General features: G+C 40.0%; 1 protein-coding gene across 5 annotated transcripts in view; it reads right to left on the bottom strand.

The window, feature by feature from the left end:
* Positions 1-25,609, bottom strand: part of Cdin1 (CDAN1 interacting nuclease 1) — a 205,346-nt gene that overhangs the window by 147,124 nt on the left and 32,613 nt on the right. For 4 of the 5 annotated variants that reach the window (XM_039106476.2, XM_039106477.2, NM_001399491.1 and 1 more), the window contains exons 2-4: positions 11,213-11,258; positions 10,264-10,328; positions 2,263-2,323 (exon numbers count right to left, since the gene is read on the bottom strand). In XM_039106476.2, coding sequence (XP_038962404.1) covers positions 2,263-2,323; positions 10,264-10,328; positions 11,213-11,258 — 172 coding nt within the window. The remainder of the gene's footprint in view (positions 1-2,262; positions 2,324-10,263; positions 10,329-11,212; positions 11,259-25,609) is intronic. The other variant, XM_039106478.2, reaches the window with a different exon arrangement.

Genomic DNA, 25,609 nt, shown 5'->3' with positions numbered 1-25,609 from the left:
GAGCATACAATCACCAACAGAACAAGATTGCCTAAAATGTGAGTTTTCAGGCCTGATCAGGAAAAGCTGGTATTAAGACATTTATGAAATCAATGATGGGTACCTAGATCCCTTATCCTACCCAAATCAACAATAACAAGGTGCTTTTGTCTATGAGGAGACTTGCTGTACAACATAATATATGAGTTACATATTTCTCATCAATTTTTACAGTTACACTGATTAAATATATATTGACTCATAAAATACTACCATCACATCAATCGCCACTAGATACAAGCGTATGTCCTTTAAGTATTAACTAGCACATAAACATGGGAGCTTGGGTGTTTATTTGCCATAATCTGGTACCCACCATCTCCAAATCCCCCTAATGTATTAATAATCTTATGTAAAGTGCTTCCTCTGCACTAACTGGGCACCAAAACAAAGGGTGGAAAAAAATCTCTAAACAGCTATTTCTTTTGGGGAGCCTAAATATTACTACATATTCATGGTAAATAGTAAATATTAATATGGGGAAATATATGGTGATGGGTTAGCTTTTTCCATGCAATTATAAGATAATGGCTAAGATCAGTTCCATAAACTATGCTCAACAGAACTATCCATTCAAAATTTGAATGAGCAGCTGGAGTGTTGGCTTGGTGATTAAGAGCACTGGCTACTCTTCCCTAGGACACAGGTTCGATTCCCAGAACCCATATAGGGGCTCATAACCATCTGTGCCTCCAGTTTCAGGGAAGCTGACACCCTCCTCTGCCTTCCATGGGTATATATTAGGCACAAAGAAGGTACAGAGATGTACAAGCAGGCAAAAATCCTGTGTGTGTGTGTGTGTGTGTGTGTGTGTGTGTGTGTGTGTGTGTGTGTAACAATAAACCTTTTTAAAAACATTGGATTTGAATGAACATAAAATGCTATTTTAGAGAACTTCCATCATCAGTGGAAGCGAGCTCCACGTCTGCATCACTGCTTTCCCGGATACACCAACAATTCTACTAGCTCCCTCTTCTCGTTCAGAGAGGACAATCACCAAAATCCTCCCTAGTGCTGGGGTACCTCACGTCACTAAGAGTATACAAACTTAGAACAACAACAACAACAGTAAAATGTCTGGAGATCTTTAACACCCACCCTGCTCCAGAAATAACAAAATAAAATACATTTTTTGCTAGGAAGAGAAGACAAATTCATTCTATGTGTTAACTCTCCTATCAGACTGTGATGATTTTTCCAAGACTATTAAAACAATCTGGTAACTGATGGGTAATTGCTCTTCTGCTGACTACAGCAGTGTGCAGACAAGAGAAGCCATCCTTTCTTCTTAATGCAGCATGTAGAACTTGCTGCTCCTGTAACGCTTAATGTTCACAGCACAGAGTCATCTTTAATGCAAACACACATTTTCTGCCTTGCCTCTCTGTTTTCCATTATAACACAACACAGAAACAGTGTGCATTTCATGCCGCTCCTATGAGGTTTGCATAAGCCATTCCAACTCAGACTCAATATTGTATTGCTCTCATTACAGTGGATAAATATTTTAGAGTTTAGGAATTAAATATTTTATTTTTCGGTAGGCTCTCTGCAACTATTGTGAACTTTCTGCAGTTTCTTCATTCACAGGAAATCTTCAGGGTTTCCTTTTGAAAATGTTAGGCTGTTAGCTATTTTCCCACACAGGAGCAGATCAGAGGTAACAAATAAGTTCCATAAATCACTTTATACTTGGTGTTAATAAGAATATTATGTTTCTTTATGGGAAGATGCTTTTCCATAGGCTTGCATCCTTTATGAAATAAAAGTTTACAAATAGAAAAATGAATCAAGTAAATAATACAATGTCAAATATAAAAGTTTTCCCTTCGTTCTTATAACAGTTAGCACAGGTTTCCTTGGTGCACGTCTCTTTACTTGACATAGGTATTTCTCATGCTAAATTACGGCACCCAGACCTAAGAGCATGTTTGTAGCTGTTTGGTTGAAAATTTCCACAAAACAAGAAGCAAAGAAGCTGTTCGTACATTTGCCTTAAAAGAAGTAGACTAATTATGTCAACTGATTTATTAATTCATGAAGTTCTTTGTCCAATTATTAAAAGTACAAAGGGACCAGGGAGCAATTTAAATGTCTAACACACCTCAAAATCTTTCTCTCTCTCTCTTTTTTAAAAGTTAATTACAATTCTGAGTAACACTACTCTAGATAGGCCCCTTAGGTTTATCTCAGGTTTACATAAAATTATAACAATAACATTACCTCATTGGCCAGCTCCAAGAGCACAGGGGCTGCTCCGTTTTTCCCCACACCACTCAGGTACCTAGGTAGACAAAGGCAAGTGGTCATGCAGTGACAAGGAAAGGCCAGCACAGACTTGTCAATGTCCCCTGTGTGCACATGTTTCTCCTGGGCAAAAGCCAAGCTCAAGAACTGTTAAAACTTGCTGCCATCACAGGGAAGCAGTGAAGGGCAAGGACAGTAAAGAGCTTACTCTAGCCAACCACTGACAGGGAGGCAAGAGGTACAGCCACAGCGGTCTCCACTGCTCCTTAACTTTGAAAAGTAAGTGAATGACCCTACACATATTTGAATATGGATGGCATGATGTTGGCACCGTGGGTTATTATAAAAAATAGAGCAAGATGCTGGAAGGGAAGAAGTTGGAGATCAAAATACACTGTGTGTATGTATATGTGAATGTGAAGTTCTCAATGAATAAATAAAAATACTATAGTAAAATTAAAATGGAAAAAAAAAAAGAAAAGTAAGTGAATAGAGGTGATTTCTAAACTAACCACCCACTGCATCCTATGCCTCATACAGCCATCACACAGAAAGGGGACAAGCTGACTCTACATTCAAACAATGCATATAGGCACACAGGCTCCTGTGCCAGGGAGACCTTCCACCATTGACAATCAACTGGAGGCATCTATCTTCTCATCCACCCTAGATTCCTGTAATAACCTGAGCCTATACCATCAAACTGCACTTCAATAAGCAAACAAGCACAAAACTCTTGGCTCTCCCAGATATGGAGTACAAGGCAGCTTGTTTTCATCAAAATTTGAATGTGGCATTCACCTCCTCTAAGAACTCTGAAAACCCACTTTCAATCCCAAAGCTACATGATGACCACCTACCAGGTGCTTGGAGTTTCCTTATAACTGGGTCTTTTTGCTATTGTTCTACTAGTGATTGGACCTAGGGATTCACACATTAGGCAAGGGCACTACCACAGGGCTCTTATTGCAAGATTGTTTTGCTTTTTTGAATTTGAAACATGGTTTCACTAATTTGGCAGGTTGGCTTTGAACTCCCTAGGTTTGGCCTTAAATCGGTGGTCCTCCTGACTTAGCTTCAGTAGATCTGGCCATAATCTAGTTTCTATCAACTCTACTTGGTCACCCTCACCTCCAACACTGTCTGCTACATCTATTCATCTGTTTTAACTCTGAACACACAGGTCGAACACCATGTTCTTCAGTCCACCAACCATGGGTAAGTTCACTGCCCTTCATATGCTAATGAGTTTTCTATTGCAGAACTCGGACTAATGTGGTGCAGAGCTACAGAAGTCCTCCTATCTGTGAGATGCATTACAACATACTGAGTGAGTGCCTGAATGGATGAAGAGCTCTCACCTCTACATGTATGATGCCTTCTTATGTATAGATATGCCCAGCATAAAGATTATAACTCAGAATAAGAGATTTATAACTGAACAACATGCTGTAGTAAAAGTTATATAAATGTGGTTTCTTTCTCTCTTACTGAAATGTATTCAACTTCCTTGTGATCCCTATGCAAGATAATGTAAGGCCTATCTCATCAGAGGAAGTGAGATGACGGATAGGCAGCATAACCCAGCTTCAGGCTACTTCTGTTCTGACACAGGTCAGCAGGAGATGCACAGAGCAGATGACTGCAGGTCACCTGAGTCATGGACAGCAAAGCTATCCATGGGAAGAGGAGGACTAATTCCCTTGTCTGTCTCCAGCACATCTCCTAGTACAATGGAGACAGGCTTAGAAGAGTGGGGAATTAGATTTCATTTAATTTACGTACCACGATTCCTGGCTTATAAAGGATGATTATCTAGTGTCTATACATATATACTTTTTCTTATAAATATTTGTCTTAAAGCTTTACTAGACAACCTGACAAAATCGTGTAAGGATATTTTCTCTAAAATATCTTATTTGATTGAATAAATTAAAGTTCTTTGTTGATATTAAAAAATAAAGTCAGTAAATGACTTCTGGGATTAACTGCCAGCAGCAGATACTGTATTATAGAATAATATAAGCAAGGCAGAGTCAACACAAATTATAGGGAGAGCAGTGACATTAGTACAGCTTCAAAGCCATTCTAACCAGTCTACTTTTCCACATACTGGGTCCCTACTTAACTATGACTGTGTTACATAGGAAACCAATGGGGCAACAGGGACTTCAGAAACATGGGTGGGAGAAAAGCAAGTGTAGGTCTGAAAACAGTCCAGGGGCAAAAAGGGAAAAATAAACAGTCCCCCCAAAGACAAATAAAGAATCCAAAACAGGGCAATGGTGGTTTAAAGAACACAGCCTCTGGGAACATGAGCTTCTAACTCCAGTGCACTGAGGATGAACTAATCAACCTGTATGGCCGTATCATCCCAAGAAAGCGTGAGAAGCACATACTCCTGAGAGCTCCAACCCGAGTCCAATATTTAACAGCACACCATTATCAAGGTAGCTTTAGAATTTGGTACTTAGCATTCGTGTATACTTCAAATACTTTTGAGAACGCTGGGTTAGGCTTTAATCCGGGCTCTGAAGAAGCAAGAGGGAATAAAACATCCCTATCTCCATCATCACAAAGATATGACAGTCTTCAGACAGCAATTTAAAAAATTATAAATGCGTCATACATGCTATGCTAACATTTAAAACTAGGTGAGTTGGTCAGGAAGACCACTCCCAAGTATTACTTGACCCTTGCATAAAGTGAAAGAAGCAGTACACCCAGGAATCTGTTTTGGGGGGTAAACTACTTGTAAAGGGAATTGTTGTTTTGAGTCAAAATTGCATGATTTCACAGAAAAGATCCATCTATCACTATATTGATAATCCACAGTGGGAACTTCTCCCAAGTTTAAAGCAACAGAAGATCGTCAAACAGTAATCCCAACACACACAGTTTCCATGCATTCAATCAGTGCAACTTCCTAGTGTGGTGAGTACAAAGGCTCCTTGGTAGCTCATATAAAGAAACCAAGCTCAAGGCACTGCTGACCCAGGCCAGCACAGTGACGCACATCTGAAGCCATGGTGCTGGAGGGAGAGGAAATACAGCACCCTTTGGCCAGGCAATATAGCTGAATCATTTAGCTCCAGGTTCACTCATCTTAACTCAATTAAGAGATAAATATATAAGTAAACAAGTAAATGAATGAACGAATGAATGCTAGATGAACCACGATGTGAGAAGACCCTGATATGATATCAACTTCTGGCCTACACACTCACACACGCACACAAACATAGACATACATCCCACACGTAGGAAAGGTCCTTAGCAAAGAGCTATTTAGGGATGTGTGATTGGAATGTCAATGATCATGACATTATGGACTTACTTAAAAACAAAACAGTTGAGTTGGGGATGCAGTTCTACAGTCGACCCCTTCCCCAGCATGCACAGGGCTCCATCATCAGTATAAACACACACAACAAGCCGCAGCTCTGACACTGTTTTCTCTTCTTTTGGAATGTTCTCCCCCTCTCAACAAGCCAGTAAAAGCTAGTCTTGTTTCTAAATGGGTCTATTTCCCCTTACTCTGGACACCCCATGTGGAGAACTGACAGAGCTGTGCTGGGTGCTACAAATACACCTTTGCTGCCTCTTCCCCAAGTGTGAGGACACAGGTATCTTTCCCTCCTGACAGCAGTGGAAGGCAGGAATTGTGTCTTTTTCCCACGTGCATGGACATCACCATCAGGACAATATATGCAGGGAATGGTGCTATTGGACACCTCGGCTTTTTCTTGTCATGACAAGAAAACGAACCTGAGGAAGAAAAGATTTATTTTGGCTCATGGTTTAAGGGCAGGGCTGTCCAGCTCCATTGCTCTCGGGTCTGAGGTGAGAAACAAATCTTGGCAGAGGGGCATGGGAGAAGACAGAGGCTACTCACCTAATGTCAGCCAGGAGACAGACAGAAGGAGCCAAGGCAAGATATAGGCTCTCAAGACACACCCCCAGTAACCTACTCAATGATGTGACCCACACACAAGGTGGGTCTTCCCTCTTTCATTAGTCCTATCCAGAAATGCCTTGTTTTATTTAAACTGAGGAGTATGTTTTACTCTCTTCCCAGGCATTTGTCAATCCAATCAAGCTGACTCTCAGGATTAGCATCACAGTGGAATCAATGTTCAGAAACCAGCTTTATCATGTACTGTCAATATCAGGTCTCAACAATTCTTTTCTCCATGTCAACATCTTAGAAAATTCAATTGATCCGATTCTGTATAGCTATGAAAACTGTTTCCTGAGCCAGTACGGTTAGAAGAGACGGGAGATAGGATTTCCAAACCTGCTACTGATGGGAACTTACAGATCTGACCAGCTGTGGCTGTCAATATTCATTGTCAGCCTGATTGGCTTCAGAATCACCCAGAGTTGAGTATGTGAGGGTAGTGAGGGTGGTTCCAGAAGGAGACAGAGGAGAGAAGGCCCATGCAATGGAAGAGAGGGCAATTAAAAGAGGAAGTTGGAAGTAGGCCAAGTACCAGTATTCTCTGTTCTCTGTTTCCTCGTCTGCTCCTAAGTAAAGGGTATCAGGCACACTTTCTGCTGCCATGAACTCTACCATGCAGAATATATTCACAAACCACAGGTCAAAACAAGTCCTTCTTTCCTTAGATTATACATGTAAGGAACTTTGGCCCAGCAATGAGAAAAGTAACTAACAGTCCAACGATGTGTGTCCAAAAAGCCTATGTGTAAATGGGTCGGAACCAAGATAAATTTCACCAAGGATGTTACTGTATGGAAATAAAGTAAGACAGTCCAAAGGAATAGAGAACTGTTTTCAAATGAACCTTAAATATCCAACTGAGAAGACTCCCCCCACCAACGCAAAAATTCAGGAAAGCACTTTCTACTGCTCTCCCGATCCTACGAATTCCCACCTGACATAACCTCAATGCTAGCTAGAATGTGGAATCAGGGTTCTCGCACTGTTGGCAGAAACATAACTGAGACACTTCTAGACAGTAATTCAACAACACATAATCAATTTCTACATGTTCACATTGTTTGCACCAATAATTACAAACACAGAAGCCAACCAGTGCCAATGAGTCAAGCACCAAGACGCTTACTGCAGTATTATTTCCAGTATCAGAACACTGGGCACATTTGGTCCTCAGAAGACTAACCTGGGAAAGTCAGTCTTTTACATGGTGAAGTGAGGCAAGTCATAAAAGAAAAGGCTTTTTACAAATAGTATTATATCATATACAGTTTTCCACAATAAAATCCAGGACTCATTGTTACACATGTAACATGACCTCATCTATGTAAAAGTGGGTTGTTAGAAGGCTGGGATGAAATTTTAACCAGTAGTTATCTCTGAGTGGCACAGTTATGGGCAGTCACTTACTCCTTTCTATACCATCGCAAAGGTGCTTAATTTTCACGGCAGGTGGTATTGCCTTCATAAAGGAAAAAAATTTAAATAAGTTGTTATTAACATTTTCCCATTGCTTAAATATGTGTGGATAAAACACAAGCTGCCTTTATTCTAACCACCTAGAAAACAAACAAGAACCTTTGAAAGCCAATTTACCTTAGAAAAGCCTAGGACATTTGACTTGCACATTCCCAGTGGCAGGCTGGTAAGGGGGCTCTGCCTAAAAGGTAACAGTATGGCTGGTCCCATGGCACTGAGGGGAGGGACTGCCAGTGGATCAGGACACTGCAGGGATGCCTTTCCTCTGAGTCTCTGTTATAGCCTCTGTTCTGGTTTTATTTCAAATGTTTCAATGCCTCATCATAACTGAGATGCTCATATTTAAAAAATGCAAAGAAGCAAATCTGTTTCTACATCCTCGTTACTACCCCTCTCTCTACTCATTACCTGCTGTTCATTACGCAGTAACTGTACTTAAACTCTTTTTTATCTTTAAAGGAAAACTATCCAGATAATAGAAAAATAAATGGAATAAGAAAAAAGATTAGTAATTATATACACATCTCTTTCTTGGTGCTGAGAACAGAGCCCATGGCCTTGCAGAAGCTAAGCAAGTACCCTACACCAGACTGCAACTCAAACACTCTTTGTTTTTATGTTGCCAGATATGGTCTCACAAAGTTACTATCTGTGAACCTGAGATCCTCATGCCACAGCATCTCCAAAGCTGGAATTACAAGCTTGTGTCACTAGACTTGAGATATATATAATATTAGCTGGTTTTCATATAAAGTGACTAAAGGTCTTTACAGTGACGTAAGTGAGCATGAGAGCAGGCAGCCCTTTTGCTTTATGTCGGGCCTCACATTTCGCAGGCCAGAGACTGTATTACTCTCTCGAATACTGCTTTCCTCTCCCATCATCAAAGGCTTTACTTCGCAACACGGCCCCGACTGACAGTCTAGAACTATAAAGTTCACAAACAAAAATGTATTTCCTTTTACACAAATATGGTGGTACAGGTCTGTAAACATAGGTTGAAGAAGGTAAACTGCCAAGTCAGAGACCAACTTGAGCTATAGAATGACACGCAAACAATTACTTGGCATAAAAAGAAAAAGAAAACCAGTATTTTTTAAAATTATCTAGATGCCAAAGCATTGTAGATTTCGTACAACTATTATAGGTCCTGTAGAACAAAAATGTAAATTTTATGAAGTTAGCTATGACTTTTCTTGAAATCTTCAAAGACTTGTTTAGAGAGGAATTCTAGATAAAATGTGTGGTATGTGTGTGTGTGTGTGTGTGTGTGTGTGTGTGTGATCTACTCATCTTGCACATCTTTAGTATCTTTAACTTAAAACGAAGGAGATCATTCATCAGTTAATGACTTTTTAAAAGAAAATCCAATTTCAACATCTTCAATAAACTTCAATTATTTTTTAAAATGTTATAAACTTTATTATTTAAAAATAACTTGCAAATAATAAAAACATCACATACCAAAATTAACCACAACCCAAAATCTGGAATTCCTTTCTAACAGATATCACCTCACTTAGAATGGCTCTCATCAACAAATCTGACAACAAATGTTGGAGAAATGTGGAAGAAAAAAGAATGTTTACTCCTCTCTTGGTGGGGTACAAGTTAATATGATCATTGTGCAAATCCATTTGGAGATTTCTCAAACAATTTAAAATGGAACTACTGTTTGTCCCAGCTCTTCTACTCTGGGGCCTAAACCCAGAAACCCCAGACCCTACCATAGAGATTTCTGAACCCTATGTTTATTTCTGCCTTACTCACTATAGCAAGGAAAACGAACCAACCTAGTCGCCCATCAACAATTGAATGATAACGAAATCTTAGGATATACTGTTACCATTTACTGTTATTTATTCTGACATCAAAATGGTGGAAACTAATGTCAGAATTAAGAAAATCAGAACTATTTTAAAGGGCTGTTAGTCTAGAATAATAAAGCTAAAATTTAAATATTCTCAGGAAACTATGCTGTTGGCTTAACACTCAAGATTTTCTTCAAAAACATAAAGCCCCCGTTAAAGCATGGTATTTGTATACAATGATTATCTCCATACGTGCTTATTTGATGAAGGTCTTTTTCAAATATCTAAAAGGGCTAACACAACAGACATAAGGCAAAAGACCACACTGGATTTTCAAACTCATCTGTTACCAGCTTGCTGTATCTGAATAAGAAATAAACAAAAATTGGTTTGAAAACTTGCCGCATGTACCCGTAGGGCACATGTATACATGAACAAATGTCTCCATAAAAGATGTGCGCTTACTCAAAGTGATCGTAGCCAAATCCACTCAGTGACAGTGTCTTCATCTGATACTCCCCATGCGTGCACATCTAAATGGACACCCGTGCCATATTCTTCATACGTGCCACAGAGAGCACTTAAAAACTCATTAGAAAATACACTACGAGTCTTAAGTAACAGTCTTAAAACAGTACAGAAAGGCAGCTTAATGATCTAATTTATTCCTAATAATTATAGCAATTAATAGGTGCTGCGATACCCTCTAGTGGGGCAGGCAGGTCGTACCTCTGGTAATAACTTTCAATCGCTTCTGGAGTGTGATGTTTGGCATGTGTTCTCTTAATATGTTTCTGAAACAAAACACAAAAACACATCTTTATGTTGTGTCACAGATCAGAGTCAAGAACAGCAAAGACATATTTCCTCATCCCAGTGGCAACATACTGGGCAAATGGGTAATGGCTTGGGGATTTGGGTGGTGGCAGGATTTCTGTTCCGGCTACTACATGTATGCATTTTAATTTCCTGCTCGGCTGGGATGTCTGCAGACTGTACCACAAGTACAGTCTATATGTAAAAGCCACCAGGGTCATAGTAATTGAATCTAAATAAGTTTGCTTAGGGCTGCAGAGGGCAGAGGAAAACTTGTCCCCTCTTCCAACCTTTGTATTAATTTTCCCTCAATTCAATTCCATCTAAGTCCTCTGCGCTTGGGCTTTACAACCCAATTGCCATATTTAACCAGGAAGAACATTGCTTAAAAACAACTTATTTGAAAACTACAAAAAGTAATTCCATAGAGACTTGCCACTTGACTGACACCTGTCATCTCATGATAAATGACTCCATTTTCTGCCTCTCTTGCCTTCTGCCACTCCAGCAGTGGTCATTTATCATCATCTCTGTCAGCAGTGGGAAGCAGCACTGACAGTGCAAGTCAGCAAACATTTAGCACATGGAGCCACGCAACACGGGGAAATTATTATTGTCAGAATAATAATGCTTTAGCATAATTTATTACAGGTCCACCAAATAAGCAAAGGCTAGATGTTATTAGACAGATGGATGGGTAGGCTTGGCAGGCCTCCACTGAGACGCAGGCGCTGCTTGATGTGGAAAGGAGAACATCCTCCAACCCAATCAGAGAGCTGGCAGTTCAATTACAAAGAAATAAAGGGACATTCATCATTCAATTAGGCACCTGTCAACCCTCACAAAGGAGAAAACTTCTAACCTGGTACTCCTGGGAGAAGATGCTCAGCAGAGTGGCCTGCGATTGACTGGAACAAATAAAAGAAGGACAAAGTTAATTACTGGAGTGCACAGCAAAGAAATAAAAGAGAAAGGACCTTCAAAGGTAGGCCCGCTGCCCTGTAATCCAACAGAACACGAAAACAAGTGTGGAGAAGTTGTTCCAGATGAGAACCTCACACAAAGGCTTCCTGCCATGAGGTCAAGGAGAGAGGAAGAGCGGATGGGGAGGAAGAGCTGGTCCTGATGCAGGAAGCATATCACTTGGATTCTCCGCAACCTCAGGATGACTGTATCGGATCCGCAGTATAAAATGGGGTTTTATACTACAAAAGGCCACAAGAAAAAGGTTTCTTGCCACAAACAAGTGAGTTACTCCTAGAAAGAGTAAGGAGCACATTCACAGACGGACAGCGTTCCCAGACGGACAGCGTTCCCAGGTTTATCTTGTTGGCTATCCCAGATTCCTGGAGGGGAAACACTGGCGTTAACAAGATACAGCACAGAGGCTAATGGAACGTTCTTACCTACTGGCAAGCTCTGAAAAGAGGAGGGAGGCATCAGGAAGTGGCAGTCTACAGAGGGCCCCACTCTCAGTTACACTTACCTTTACCCAGGATGTCACAGCACCAAACACTAGGGATACCTTCTTTCCAAACAGGGAGTTTGCATCTGTAACTGTCTCCTTTAGAGATGGGATGGTCCTCTAAAATATCATCAGCATCCACTACTACCCTCTGACTAGCCTTGGTGTATACATCCACCTTATCCTATCTTGATAATAACTACCTTTGATATAGTCCTCTAGTAAATGCAAACTGAAGAGACTGGGATTTACATAATTTGATGTTCAGAGTATGCCAGCACTCTGCGAACATTAATATTTTTATTTATGAATGAGCCCACCCAAGCATGTCACCAGTTCAGAGAATTTGAAATAAAAATGATCCCATGTTTGTTCGCTCAGAGTCATTGCCGGCAGCTTCTGGAAACCATCATGGGGGTTGGCTTCTGATCCTCCCCACCAGGACCAAATTATATGAGAAGGTTTTAAAGAAAAAAGAAAACCCATAGGGCCAGCAAGATAATTCTGAGAGTAAAGGTGCTGACAACCTGAGTTTAATCCCTAGGACTCACACTGTCTGACCTCTACATGTGTGCCATGGCATGCATGCACCCATGCATGTTTATACATACATATTCAACACAAATACATACAAGAATAATTGTAATATAATCCCAGCACTCTGGAAACTGAGGCAAGAGGATTGCTACAAGTTTCAGGTCTACATAGCAAGTACCTACCCAGCCTGGGCTTTAGAGTGAAACTCTATCATAAGAGAGGTGGGGAACAGAGGGAGAAAGAGACAGACAGACAGACAGACAGACAGACAGACAGACAGACAAACTGGGACCATCTTGGGAGTTGGGAGAGATGTGTAGATGGTCACCAAGGAAAGTGCATATATAAATTAAAGAACTACTTCAGTATGTCAAAAAGTACCAAGAAATGACCAAGGACAATTATAAATTTATTAGTCAATTTTCTCAATTTCCTTTTAAAATTAGAAACTATCTTTTTAAAAAACTCTCTCTCTCTTCCTCTCTAATTCTCTCTCTAACTCTCTCTCTCTCTCTCTCTCTCTCTCTCTCTCTCTCTCTCTCAGTGTGTGTGTGTGTGTGTGTGTGTGTGTGTAACTGGCTTGTCAGAATGTAAAATGCAAATTGCATACCTTGGTAGGGTTATTGACATAAGCTTCTGAACAGATGCCAAAATGAAGGTCCAATCTGAGTAAACCACTCTAAAAAAGGAAAGTGCCTCATATTTACCCATGAGTAAGAGACCTCTCCTCACAGTACAAACCAGACTGATGTTATTAGCCATTTAGCAGTACACAGAAGACCTACTTCTAGGTTTCTAAGAGTATGATAGAAGTATTTGTTGGAAAGACAAAAGGTGCCAGAGCTGTGAGTTTGAGGCCAGCCTGGTGTAGAGGGGGTTTCAGGATGCTAGGGCTACACAGGAAATACTGTCATGGGAAAAGAAAAGAGAAAAAAAAGGACAAACCGTTCCAAGTGAGTCTGGTCAGGACTTGGGAGCACTGTAGGGTGAGACCATGTGTTTAAGTAGAGAAGGTCTTTAAACTTCTTAGTTCAGTGGCATGGGTATGAGACTAAGGGAGCAACCCAGTTTCTCTGTGAGAAAGAAGCTAAAGGAATCCCACCCACAAACCCTGGTGAAAACAAAACAAACAACAACCAGAACACAACTCGTGTTACAAGGAAGCCTGGCTCTAAGAACGCTTTGGTTTTGTCCAACAAACGTGGCTTAGGAAAAATGAGGGATACCCTAAAAAATTTGCATGTCAACCCTCTATTCTAGTTGTGTCCATCTGGCAAGGAAGACAGAACCTGACCAAGTGCAAATGAGAAAAGCCAGAAAGGAAGCCTTGGCGCGATCTTGGGCACTGACCTAGGGTCTTCTTCCTCAACCCTCCCCAGTGTGCTGATGCTGACAAGAGGTCCTGGAGGTAAAGTCTGGGCAGGCACACATGCCACAGTCTCAGAAAGGGACAGGAAGGCGGGGAGGTTCCGGAATCGCTGTAGGCCAGAAGAAGAGCAGTAGTTTCTGGACTGCATTACTAGAGGGCAGTGACTATATGTCCTCCCGCAGCCTTGGCTGTGGAGTCTCCACCCAGAAGACGTCTCAAAGTTAGAGTAAGTTTCTTCACACGCAGTTTCCTGCATGTAATTCACACCATGGCAAGAGTAAAGTCCAGTTGGTTTAGTGTCCAGTTCTGAGAGGTTAACTCACTACCCTACATCCTCACCCGCCATTTGTCTTATTTCAAGGATGAAGAAATGCAGGAAGAAACATTAATTCAAAATATACAATTAGGCATTCAGATAAGGTAGTGAATAAAAACCACATCTAATTCCAGGACCTAAATTCTTAATCCCCATGTACTGGTGCCTTCCTGACAGTTCCTTAGAAAATGGTTCTGCCAGTCATGCATGCTAACACCTCTGCCCAGGCATCTGTGAGGTTATATTACATTACAGACCACCTTGAGAGGTAGAACATGCTGCTTTCCTGATAGAAACTGAAGCACAGAAGTCAAATGCTTTCACCAAATTAAATGGGTTTAGCTAATATTCCATTCTTTAAAAATCAAATTGCAGTTTTCCTTTAATTAGTTGCATAAAATATTATTTTCTTTTTGTGTTGAAAGGCAAAGGAACTCCTGATGGCAGGAAACAGTCCAAGGTAAGAGGACTGGTAGGCACTTCCCATTAACCTCCTTACAGATATTTTTTAACTACAGCTACTGCATGGGCTGATTCTGAGCTAGTACACGTCTTGTACTGAAAAGTTATTTTCATTTCATAACTTAGCATCTCACGTATAAATGCTGAAAATACTTTCTAAGGTGCTAATCTTATAAAACAATGCTTAATGAAGAGTTTCCCACTTATAAAAAATACACATTCTGTGTAAAATCTAGATCCCACTGCAGCCAATCATCTAGTCTGCACCCGTGTAAAGAATATGGATTTGTGTGTCTCTACACAAATGAAGGATCTAAAAATTGAGTGGTAAAACATATTTTTGTAATATTCTCTCATAAAAGATAGCGGTATCTATCTATTCCACTAACGTTACTCTTTCTAAATTACTGTGAACAGAACAAAGAAGTACCACGTGGAACAGACTGCAGTAAAACAAATTAATACTTTGTAAAAGACGAAAGAAAACCAAGTAACCACTTAGGTCAATACCTAAAAGACCCACATGCAATGGTTTTCCTTTCCAGCTAAGAAATGGTGATCCTTCTGATCTTCCTTTGAATCCTTTTAGCCCACCATGACAAGTATGTGCTCTAGAAGCTGGGATTGCTAACTTGGTAGTTGGGAGGCATTACAAGAAATGTCTTGTGCGATATGCATTTTTGTCGGGTCACCTAGCTGCTCATCTTACACACCTGTGAAAGTGACCCATCCACATTAAACAAGGGTGCAGATCACTGCTCGCAGTTCCCATTTACTCTTGTGTCTTTATGGTCCCATCCCAAAGCTTGAGCTGCCCATAAGTGCTCCTGCAATCTCGGCTGGTCTCTAAACTCTGTCCAACGGTCCCATAATGCTATCAAAAGTCATGCCTGGGACATGATTGGACTATAGCTGACCAAAGAGTAACTGAATTACAATTTAAGGATTTTAAAGGTAGCCTCCCAAAAATGTTGTCTTCAAAGATTAACATTTTTTAACATGTAAACATCTAGAAAATAGGGAATAATGAAGGAACATGCAAAATTGAGCAGTAATAATGGCAAACTCAATAATCAGGAGAAACTCAAGCTGTTAGCTATTAGATTTAAAGAGACCTGAATTGAGCTACTGTACAGAACCCTAAGAAACTACACAATGCAGCACAATTGTGTCGGTCTCACGGCAGAGCGTTTATCTTCAAATAAGGAAGGACAGACTGCTAGGATACTTAATACTTTCTAAAGACAGAACGTGGAGAAGTTACACTAGCAGATTGTCAATATGAACAAATTTTAAAAAATGTTTTTACCATGTTACAGAATTTCATCTACATTTTATAGGAACTACACAAAGTATTACCATTTACTTTTCATGGACATCTCTGGATGCAGTACAAGAAAGGTGAGGCTGGTAGCAGTCAGCTTAAGCATGGCTACCGCACATGAAGGGGAAGAGGGAGAAATAGCAGGTGTCGATCATACCTACAATAGACTATCTTTTTAATCTAGTGGGGAAGGTAATGCCGAGAGTGTTAAAATGCTTCCTTTCTATGAACATAGCAGTGCCTAAGCAAACAGGGAGAGGAAGAGTCTCCTTATGAATCTCTAGACATTTATATCTCAAAACACATTTCATAAAGAAACTAAATAGGTAAACACAGGAAATAACTGAGGAGCCATTAGATTTTAAATTGATCTCCAGAATTCTCTCTGCTCTAAAGCCTCCTATTCCAAATGTTCCAATTAATTACAGTCTTAGTATCTATACCTCTTACCTTCCTAATTAAATTTAAGTATTAACTTTTCAGAACAAGCCATAACATAAATCAGAAGAGAATAGAAGCCTGGGTGACGGGTACTTAATTATGCCAGGCAGTCCAGACTCCTGGTCATTTGTCTCCTAAGAAACTCTGATAGCTTAACAAATTATATAAATAATAAATTAATGGGAAATGTTTACCAAACATCTTTTTAAATTTCATTTTTAACAGGTTAAACTACTCTATGAGATGTTTTGAATTAAATGTGTAGTCATTTTATTATGAACAAAAAGGTTAACACAACAGTGAGATCTGATGGTGGCCCTTACGTGACGATATTTGTACTATATTATTTCCCTTATCAAATAAGATTAAATTTTCTTCAGTTCTTTCTCTCCTCTGGCTATTCCTCACCTCCTTCCTTTAAAACTTAATGTCTCTCTCAGTCTCTCCCTCGCCCTCTTCCCTCACCCCCACTATTGTTGGAACCATAGGGAACATGGCTACGTCTGGCTGTTTACCACTTCTTTCCCATCAAGACATCTTTGCTCTAACAGGCCTTTGGTTCCATAAATCCCCTTAAGCCTCTACCTCATCTACCTCACGGCCTGACTTCTGTTCCACCCTCAGTGGACACAAACGTCATAGACTCCTTATCACTAAATCTCAAAGCCATCTGCTTCCTTACTTTTGAGTAGCTCCGACCAAAACACCTAAGGAAACAACCTAAGGAGGAAGTGATTTAGGCTAAGCCTCTGAAGGTTTGCTTTGTGGTTGCTTGGTCCCTGTGCTTTCTGCACAGAACAAGAGATCACAAGGTACACGTAGAAAGAAGAAGCAGCAGAGAGGAGAAGGGGCTGGAGACTAGGCATAACCTACTGAGCTCCTGCCTCCAGCAAGGTCCCATCTCCTGAGGTTTCCAAACCTTCTAAAGTAGTCACCAGAAAGGGACCGAGTGTTTAACAAATGAGCTCAGAGGCAATGTTCCATAAGTTAAAGCTCAACACAATATTCTCCTACCAAACCTCTCTAACACTTGCTCCGTTGACTGCCTCTTTGCTGAAGCTGTCTTACTTCCTCTGGAATCTGATTTAGCCTTCCATCCACTTTGCTTTCATTGGATCTTTGCTTCTTTCCTGGGTTTTCCTGAGAGTTCTCTTCCGTCATTTCCCCCTCTCACACAACTCGTTAGTCTAGCTAAAAGTGCATCTTGCTGTGCTCCCAACGACTGCTTCCATGGCTCCCATATAAATACACACAGCAATGTATGGAAGTGGGGGTGTTGGTTAAAGCAATCCTGATCGTAATTGTAGTTACTGATACAGATTTTCTCCCATTTGGTCACAGATATCTCTCAATCAAATCAACTATCCACTTCTTTTCCCACAACCATGCTTTCAATCCCTACTTCCTTGATATTTTCATCTCATAAATGTAGAGACATGAGCTAAGAATGCATTGGTCATGCCTTTCCCCCAGGCTGAGACATCTCACCATTTCTTGTTGACTCCATTATATACATATACACATACACATACATATACATATACATGCGTGTTTCGTGTCTGCCTACTCTTTTACATGACTGAGTAGCTTGCCAATTCAGTTCCCTTTTTTCCCATACACAGAGCTTCTGGCACAGTCTCTAATACCACCAATGTTCTTCAGAGACATTTCGCTTATATTACTCTATGTTTCAAAACCCCTTGTCTGTTGCCTCTAGGGTGATTCTCCATCTTTCAAGTGGTTACATTTCTGCTGGCCTTCCCTCTAACAACTCTCTCTGGCTTTCAAACTCCTGCGCAGCTGAGATGCCACACTCTCTAAATGACCAATGGAGTCCACAACACTCATCCCTCTTTGACTTCCTTAGAAAACTTCTACCCTAAGGTACCGGCAGGAATGCAGGAGGCTCTTCCATAACGTGCTGTCACTCCTAACTCCAGCCTCCTCTGGATAGAAGGGAGGACATTTTCAGATTAAAGTCAACCTTTTCCCTTTACAAAAAGACAGAAGCTAAAGACTTCAGAGGTGAAATAATTTGGTCAAGGGCACATGAAGAATTCTTTTACATTAGCTGAGTCAAAGAAAACCTAAGTTGCATTACATGTGGAACTTAACGGAATAGTACTTCATGCTGTCATCTTAGATAGGAATATGGGAATGTGATGAAATTTCAGTACAGTTCAATGATGTCAGTAATCATAATGTACATATGCCAATGCAATTAACTTGGAAATGCAAATAAGGAAGAAGACAATAGAACATAACTTGTAACAACAACTTGTAACAACAACTGTCCCCAAACCCCAAGTTTGCCTTTGTCACCATCAAAAGCAACTCTTTCTTGATGACTAAATCCTCTTCTCATAGCTCTGACTAGAGCTTTCAGCTGGCACTGTACTGCAGGTTCTCAACTCGTGTGACAAACAGCTACATATTCAAATTGATATGTCAGGATTTGTAGGCCTTTATATATTGAGTATGATTATAGATTTTATGGGGAAATAATTTTGCGCCTTGGAAAAGTATGGTTTTTATCATACAACTGTCATTCAATGGTTTATGGTTTTATTTAAAAAAAATCCTTCCCTACGGTATAAATCAGTGAAAGAATGGACTCTTTCCTGGCAAATTTGTTATATTAGTCTATTGTATAGGAAAAAAGAACTCATACTGTAAGTCATAAAGAGTCACATTGTGTGAAAATAGATATTTATACTGGAATGAGGAAAAACATAGCCAGTGAACTTCTACTTTGCTACCCATTCATATTTAGTGAAAATATATAGGGGGGAAAAGCACACAGACTTAATTTCAGGATGGGCAAAGAGCTTGAATAGACACATCTCCCAGGAGACACGGAGAGTAGTTCATTAGGGAATGTGAACTAGTCCCACTGTAAAGGATTAACCCACAGTGGCTGGACTGACTACAATAAAAAGCCACACATTAACAAATGTTGGCAAGGATGTAGGGAAACAAGAACTTTCATATACAGGTAGCAGGCTGAAAACGGTGCAGATTTTTTTTGAAAACCTTGTTGGCCTTTGAGTTGATCCCTAGAATCCACAAAGGAAAGAAACAACTCCTGAAAATAAATGATGTCTATGTGCCACAGCACTCATGCATACACAACCTTCCACACACACAAATAATAATAACAATAATAATAATATAAATTAAAAATCATTAAACACAAAATTACAATATGGCCCTGCAATAGTACCCTTTGAGATATCAAGAACTGAACCTGTGTCCTTCCCAACCCCATCCACAGTGTTTAAAGCTGCACTGTCCGTAATAGACACAGGTAGCAACAACACACAGGCCATCACACAGATGGGTAACTAAGATGTAGTATAACCATATATAAGACTATCCTGATAGAAAATTAAGCAATGATCTCTATTCAAACACAAAGAAACCTCTTAAACACTATACTGTTGGACAAATAAACAAAAAACTTCTGATCGCAAAGGCCGGGCAAGATACTACTGGATTCATTTACATGAACTGTCCAGGAACCAAAAGTGCATAAGTAGTTGCCAGAGCTGTGTGCAGGAGACAGAGGGCATTTACTAATGCCTGTGATGTTTCTTTTCAGAAAGAAAATGCTCTAAAATTAGGTCGTGGTAAGGGCTACTTGACTACAGGAATATACTACAAACTACTGAATTAATCATGTACTGTTTTAGAATGGTGAAGCTTGTAGTATGTATTCAAGAAAGTCAAAATTAAAAATGAGTAAAAGATAAAACCTATTTTTTCCTCTATGGCAGTTCCAATAATATGAATTGCCTCCATCTCCCAGTATAAACACACAATTGTAACATGATCTCACAATTGTGCAAGTCAATATTTTTCTAGGGTATATATAATTTTTCCTTGACTTAAGAATGGTTTTAGTTCTTAATATTACCTTCATCAATTTCTGATGCATACCTTATGCACTCCACAAATACTCACTAAACAGAAAGGAGCATCAGAAGCTGCTGTGTTAGCACTGGAGTACTGTGCAGTACTGATAAAATTACTGATTTTAATACTGATGGTTTGTGTGCTTTTGAAGCCAAGTCTCTCTATGTAGCCCAGAGTGGCCTTGACCTCACTTACCTGCTGCCTCACACACTGCCCTCACTTAGTCCCAGGTTTAACTACAGTTTGTCAGAAAATGGTGCCTGGGTGCTAATACTGACAGCAGTCACACTGGAATTGGTCCTTCTGAGTTTTGTTCTAGGCAAGAACCAGAGTCATTAAATTGTTTGTTATGATTTCCTGGAAATAAAATAATTCTGACCACAGGTTGAGAAAATAGAAAATAGCTTCCACCATCCAGCACTGATTGTATAGTACCACTTTCTCTACAACAACATAACACCTCACAGATAAAATACCACAATAATATCACTCAGAAACCATAGAATCCCCCAGGTTACCTTATTTTTCTAATGTAAGAATAAACCACATATTTAATAAAAAAACAACTAGATATTCATCTGAATCAGAACAGTTAAATGCACATATATGGATATATATAAAATAAGAAATTTGTCCAATTCACAATCCTAATTCAAATACTGAGTTGTTTGTTCTTTCGGTTTGCTCATGTGTTTGAGGTGGGATCTCATGTAAACCAGGTCTTGAACACACCATGACGAGGGTGACATTCAACTCCTAATCTTCCTGCCCCTAGTTCTTAAATGCAGGGGTCACGGGTGTGTAACACCGTGCTCCTTTGTGCCGTGCTTGGGATTGAGGTATGGAACTTTGAGCATATTAGGCAAGCACTCTACTGACTGAACTACACCCATAACCGGCAAGTACTGTTTTTTTTTTCTTTTAAGGGACTGTCTGCCTTGAACTAGGCAGTCACAGGAAATGACCCCAGCATGTCTGATGACGTATAACGCCCCTACTCCCCCTACTCCCTCAACTCCTTCGCACAGCTGCAAACTGACTCTTGAGTTTAGTTCAGGAGATTTTTATCATGGAGGCTTAATGTTAAGTAAAACAGAGTCGATCTTGTTCTTAACATGAATTTAGCTTGAGAAAGGTATTTTTGCAAAGGATAGGTTTAAAACACAAAGTAGGGTACTAAAGAACAGGTTTTTAACTTTTATTAGAGACAAGAATCACGTCTCTAGTAATGTTCAGCAAATTCAGCAGGTAACTCACGTTATGAATGTCATTTAGGAGACCAGTGTCTCCATCTAGCCAACAATACCATGTTTATACTGCATAGCATCCTTTTACCTTCCCTTAGGCAGAAGCCTTCAATCTTACCATTAAAGGCCTTGTTAGTGTTTTAGACATTACCAATACCATTCAGTGCTAACAGAAGAGACTTCCCATAGACCACAACTAGTTTTCCAAACACAGCTGCTTTTAGAAAGCCCTCAAATGATTTCATTTACTTGCTCAGAATTTTTGTTTACACGTGTGTGTGTGTATGTGTGTGTGTGTATGTGTATGTGCATATATCATGTTAAGTGTTTGCATAAATACATATATGAAATCAAACCCAGGGCCTTCTGGTGAGAAGTCAGCCTGTTACCACCGAACTATACTTCCAGTCCTTCAGTTTTAATCTTATATAAAAGCAAAAAACAAAGACAAAACATATAAACAAACAAAATTCCACAGTCAAACACTGGTTTCTTTTGGCTGCCTTGAAAAATGAACACAAACTTAACAGAAATTTATTCTTATAATTCAGGGGGCCAAAAGTCTAAAATTAATAACACTAGCTCAAAAACTGATTTTTTAGATAAGAATCCACTCCCTGTCTCATTTAGCCGCTGGTGACTACAGGCATTCCTTAACGATTGATTGTGTCAAGATAATTTTCACGAGAAAGATCAGATCTCTCTGTTCCAGCGACACACTGTCTTCTATATGTGGGGTGGAAAACCTCCCTCTGTCTTCCATTTCCAAGGACACATTCACTCCATATAGGGCCCGCCTTATATAATCACTCAGGATACTTTCCTTTCTCACTAAAACCCTTACGTTAATGTAACCCTTGAGTTACATTAGTAAAGACCCCTAAATCTCTATGACGTTTATAGGTCCCATAGTTTAAAACCTCACATGTTTAAGGGAAATGGTTTTTAGCCTGCCATTATCTACCCCCTGATCCAGAGATTCACATCTGTCCCACATACAAAATATATTCACCCCAGCCCAATGTCCCACAAAATCTCAACTCATTATACCATTAACTCAACATCTGTCAAGTTCCAAACTCCTCAAATCTTATCTTAAGTGTGACGTGACTCTGAGCACAATCCAGTCTGACATACTCCTAGCTTTCACAGCCCCTTACACAATTGTGAAACACTGTAATACACTGAAAGCAGGACAGACATCCATAGGGAAAGAATAAGCAAACTTATGCCTTCACACAAAGACTAGTACTCTGCAATAATGCATACAACTATATGGGTGAGTCTCAAATGTACAGCGGTAATTAGAAGAAGTCAGACTCAAAAGGCTAACTTGGCAGGATTCAATTTTTATGGTATTCTGGTGTGGGGAGAGACACACATCAGAAAACAGACCAAGAGTTCCTAGGCGCTAGGGATAGGGGAACAGAAAAGGACAAAAAGTGATTTTAGGGACTATTTTGGCTCAATGGTATCTGATTTAAAATGCATAGTTATGATTTTTGCATGGATAAGAATAATTGTAAACAGAAAAGAAGAATGTTAAAAACCCATGGCAACATTTGCATAAAAAATGCAACAGGACTCTAGTCATGACCACAGATGATCCCAAAGAATCAACCCACAGGCTACCCTCAACTCACCCTAAAGGATTAACAGAAGCTGTGGACAGAACATTCCCATGCTGCAGCCGTTGTCCCTAGTATAAAGTAAAGGCACCTTCAGACGTGGTCCTTGGAAGATAAGCAGACTTTAATGAAGTCACAAGGTAGGAAATCAAGATGGAATGGTGGCTAAATAAGAAAACAAAACAAAACAAGGAGTGGCTTCAGGCATACTCACTGAAGAGGCTATGGAGAAGAGAGCTATGCACACACCTTGAGGAGGGCCCTCATCACAACTGAACCATCCTCACACCCAAACCTCAGATCCCAGCCTCTGAACTTGTAAGAAACCAAGTTTCTATGATTTCAATTACTCAGTCTAATGGATTTCACTACAGTAGGCAAAGAAGACTATGATAAGGCTATGATAAGCCTTACACAATAGGCCACACTGTGAGGATGGGTGATTAATCACTGCCTCTGCCAATATTTTCAGCTGGCTAATTAATTCTTGAAGTTTTGGAGCTGAACTAGGCTGCCTCTTAAGTTTAACTCTGAATGTACATCCAGAGGACCGATTTGAGCCACCACCTCTTTGTTACCTGCAATGGGTTTTATGAACCCAACTGCTTCTATTCTATGTTGTCTCATTTTCATCTGATTTCTAGTAGACCCAAGGTTTTCTTACACTTCAAATATCTTAAGTGTACCTTTCCACTCAACAGAACTCCATTAACAAAATTCTTCAAGAATTGCAGTCATTGTGTCCACTCTGTTCTCATAAGGGAAAGGACCTAATTGGTTGTGCCTACAACATTGCCAATCCATTTGTAAAAACGTTTCTTTCCAACCTTTTCACAGAATAACTTCAAAGTAGCTTAAAGCTGCTGTACTGGCTGGCTTTATTTCAACTTGACACAAGCTAGATTCATGAGAGAGGAAGGAGCCTCAGTTGAGAAAACTCCTCCATGAGATCTAGCTATAAAGGCATTTTCTTAATTAGTGACCAATAGGGAAGAGTACAACCCATTTTGGATGGTATCACCCCTGGGCTGGTGGTCCCGGGTTCTATAAGAAAGCAGTCTGAACAAGCCATGAGGAGCAAGCCAGTAAGCAGCACCCCTCCATGGCCTCTGCATCAGCTCCTGCCTCCAGGTTCCTGTTGTGCTTGAGTTTCCATCCTGCCTTCTGTTGGTGAAGGACAGCAAGGTGGAAGTGTAAACTGACTAAATCCTTTCCTCCCCGGCGTGCCTTTGGTCATTATATTTTGTTGCAGCACTAGAAACCCTAAGATGACCACTTACGTTTTTCCTGTTTCTTTTTGTGTAAAGTATGTATATTTCTCTCTTAATCTGTCTAAATTTAATAGATTACAGAGACATCATATAAAACTGATAAATATGAATGGTCTGTTTTCATAATTGTTATAATTTATTAAATACATAGATATAACCAGTATCATCTTGACTATTTTCATCTTAAACTTTGTTTTAACATAACAGTTAATAACAGTCTTATAATATTTCTTTTAGACTCTCTTCCAAATCCAACCAAATTTACCATGTTCTTGCTTTTCATTGAACAAGGAAATACAGCAATTAACATAAAAGCGCCTTTAAGAATTTGCAGGGTTTCTAAAGCCTCCACACCACTATTAGGAAGTCAGGCAAAGTATCTGAAACCTCAATGGGTACCCTGTTTACCTTGAAAGAAGTGCAGATTTTCAATCTTCTTGAAAAACATCCCCATGACACAGACTATAATTATTCTACAACCATGCATGTTAATAATAAATGCTGGCAACGGTAAAACAACAAATGGAATGTCTTCAGCTGCATTAAGGCTTTCCCTTACGAAACAAACAGTTAAATCACACCACAGGCCTTTTATTCTCGATTCACAACCAGGTCTTCTTGGCAGGTGCTCACAGCTCTTACAGTGGCTTCAGTAGATCCGTTTTAACAATGTTGGAAATGCTTTCCCTCCTTCCCATGTGTCTTCGGGACACCAGAGGATAAGCAGATGTAGAGTTCAGTCTACGCAAACATACTTTGCTCAATGTTAACTTTGTTAGACCATTCCTGTAAGTTGACTTTTCCCCATTTCTGTTGAATTCCAATAAAAGCTGTCTGTCTGCTCAGGAACTATATATTGCCATGATGCTTATTATAATGGAATATGGTAGCATGGAGAGAGTTCATTAGCAACCTGGCTCTGTTTCACTTAGCCATTGCTGTGATGATAAAAGTAGTGCCATTATTTAAGAAACTGAGGAGTCCAGTATTTGATCCAAATGGGCACAGCCAACATGTAAACAAGCAGCTTGGCTCGAGCTCTGAGCTTAATCAGTGCCTGGAATGACAGATCACTTTCCACAGCCAGTGCACCAATACATCACAGGACTGCAGTTGCAAAGGAGCCCTTAAACCTCCTCAACCCAGTTCCAGGAGGAGTATTTACTGAGAATAGAAAGCTTGTGATAGTTCCTAAAGGAGCAGAGCACAGGTTTCAGAGACTTCCTTATCCAAACACCAGGTCACATGAATGCTCCCGTCAGATTCCAGATCCAGCAGCCTCCA

Source organism: Rattus norvegicus, chromosome 3 (assembly GCF_036323735.1).
Source record: "Rattus norvegicus strain BN/NHsdMcwi chromosome 3, GRCr8, whole genome shotgun sequence".
Taxonomy (NCBI): domain Eukaryota; kingdom Metazoa; phylum Chordata; class Mammalia; order Rodentia; family Muridae; genus Rattus; species Rattus norvegicus.
The sequence above is the reverse complement of the archived record's forward strand: the minus strand, read 5'-3'. Positions and strand labels throughout refer to the sequence as shown.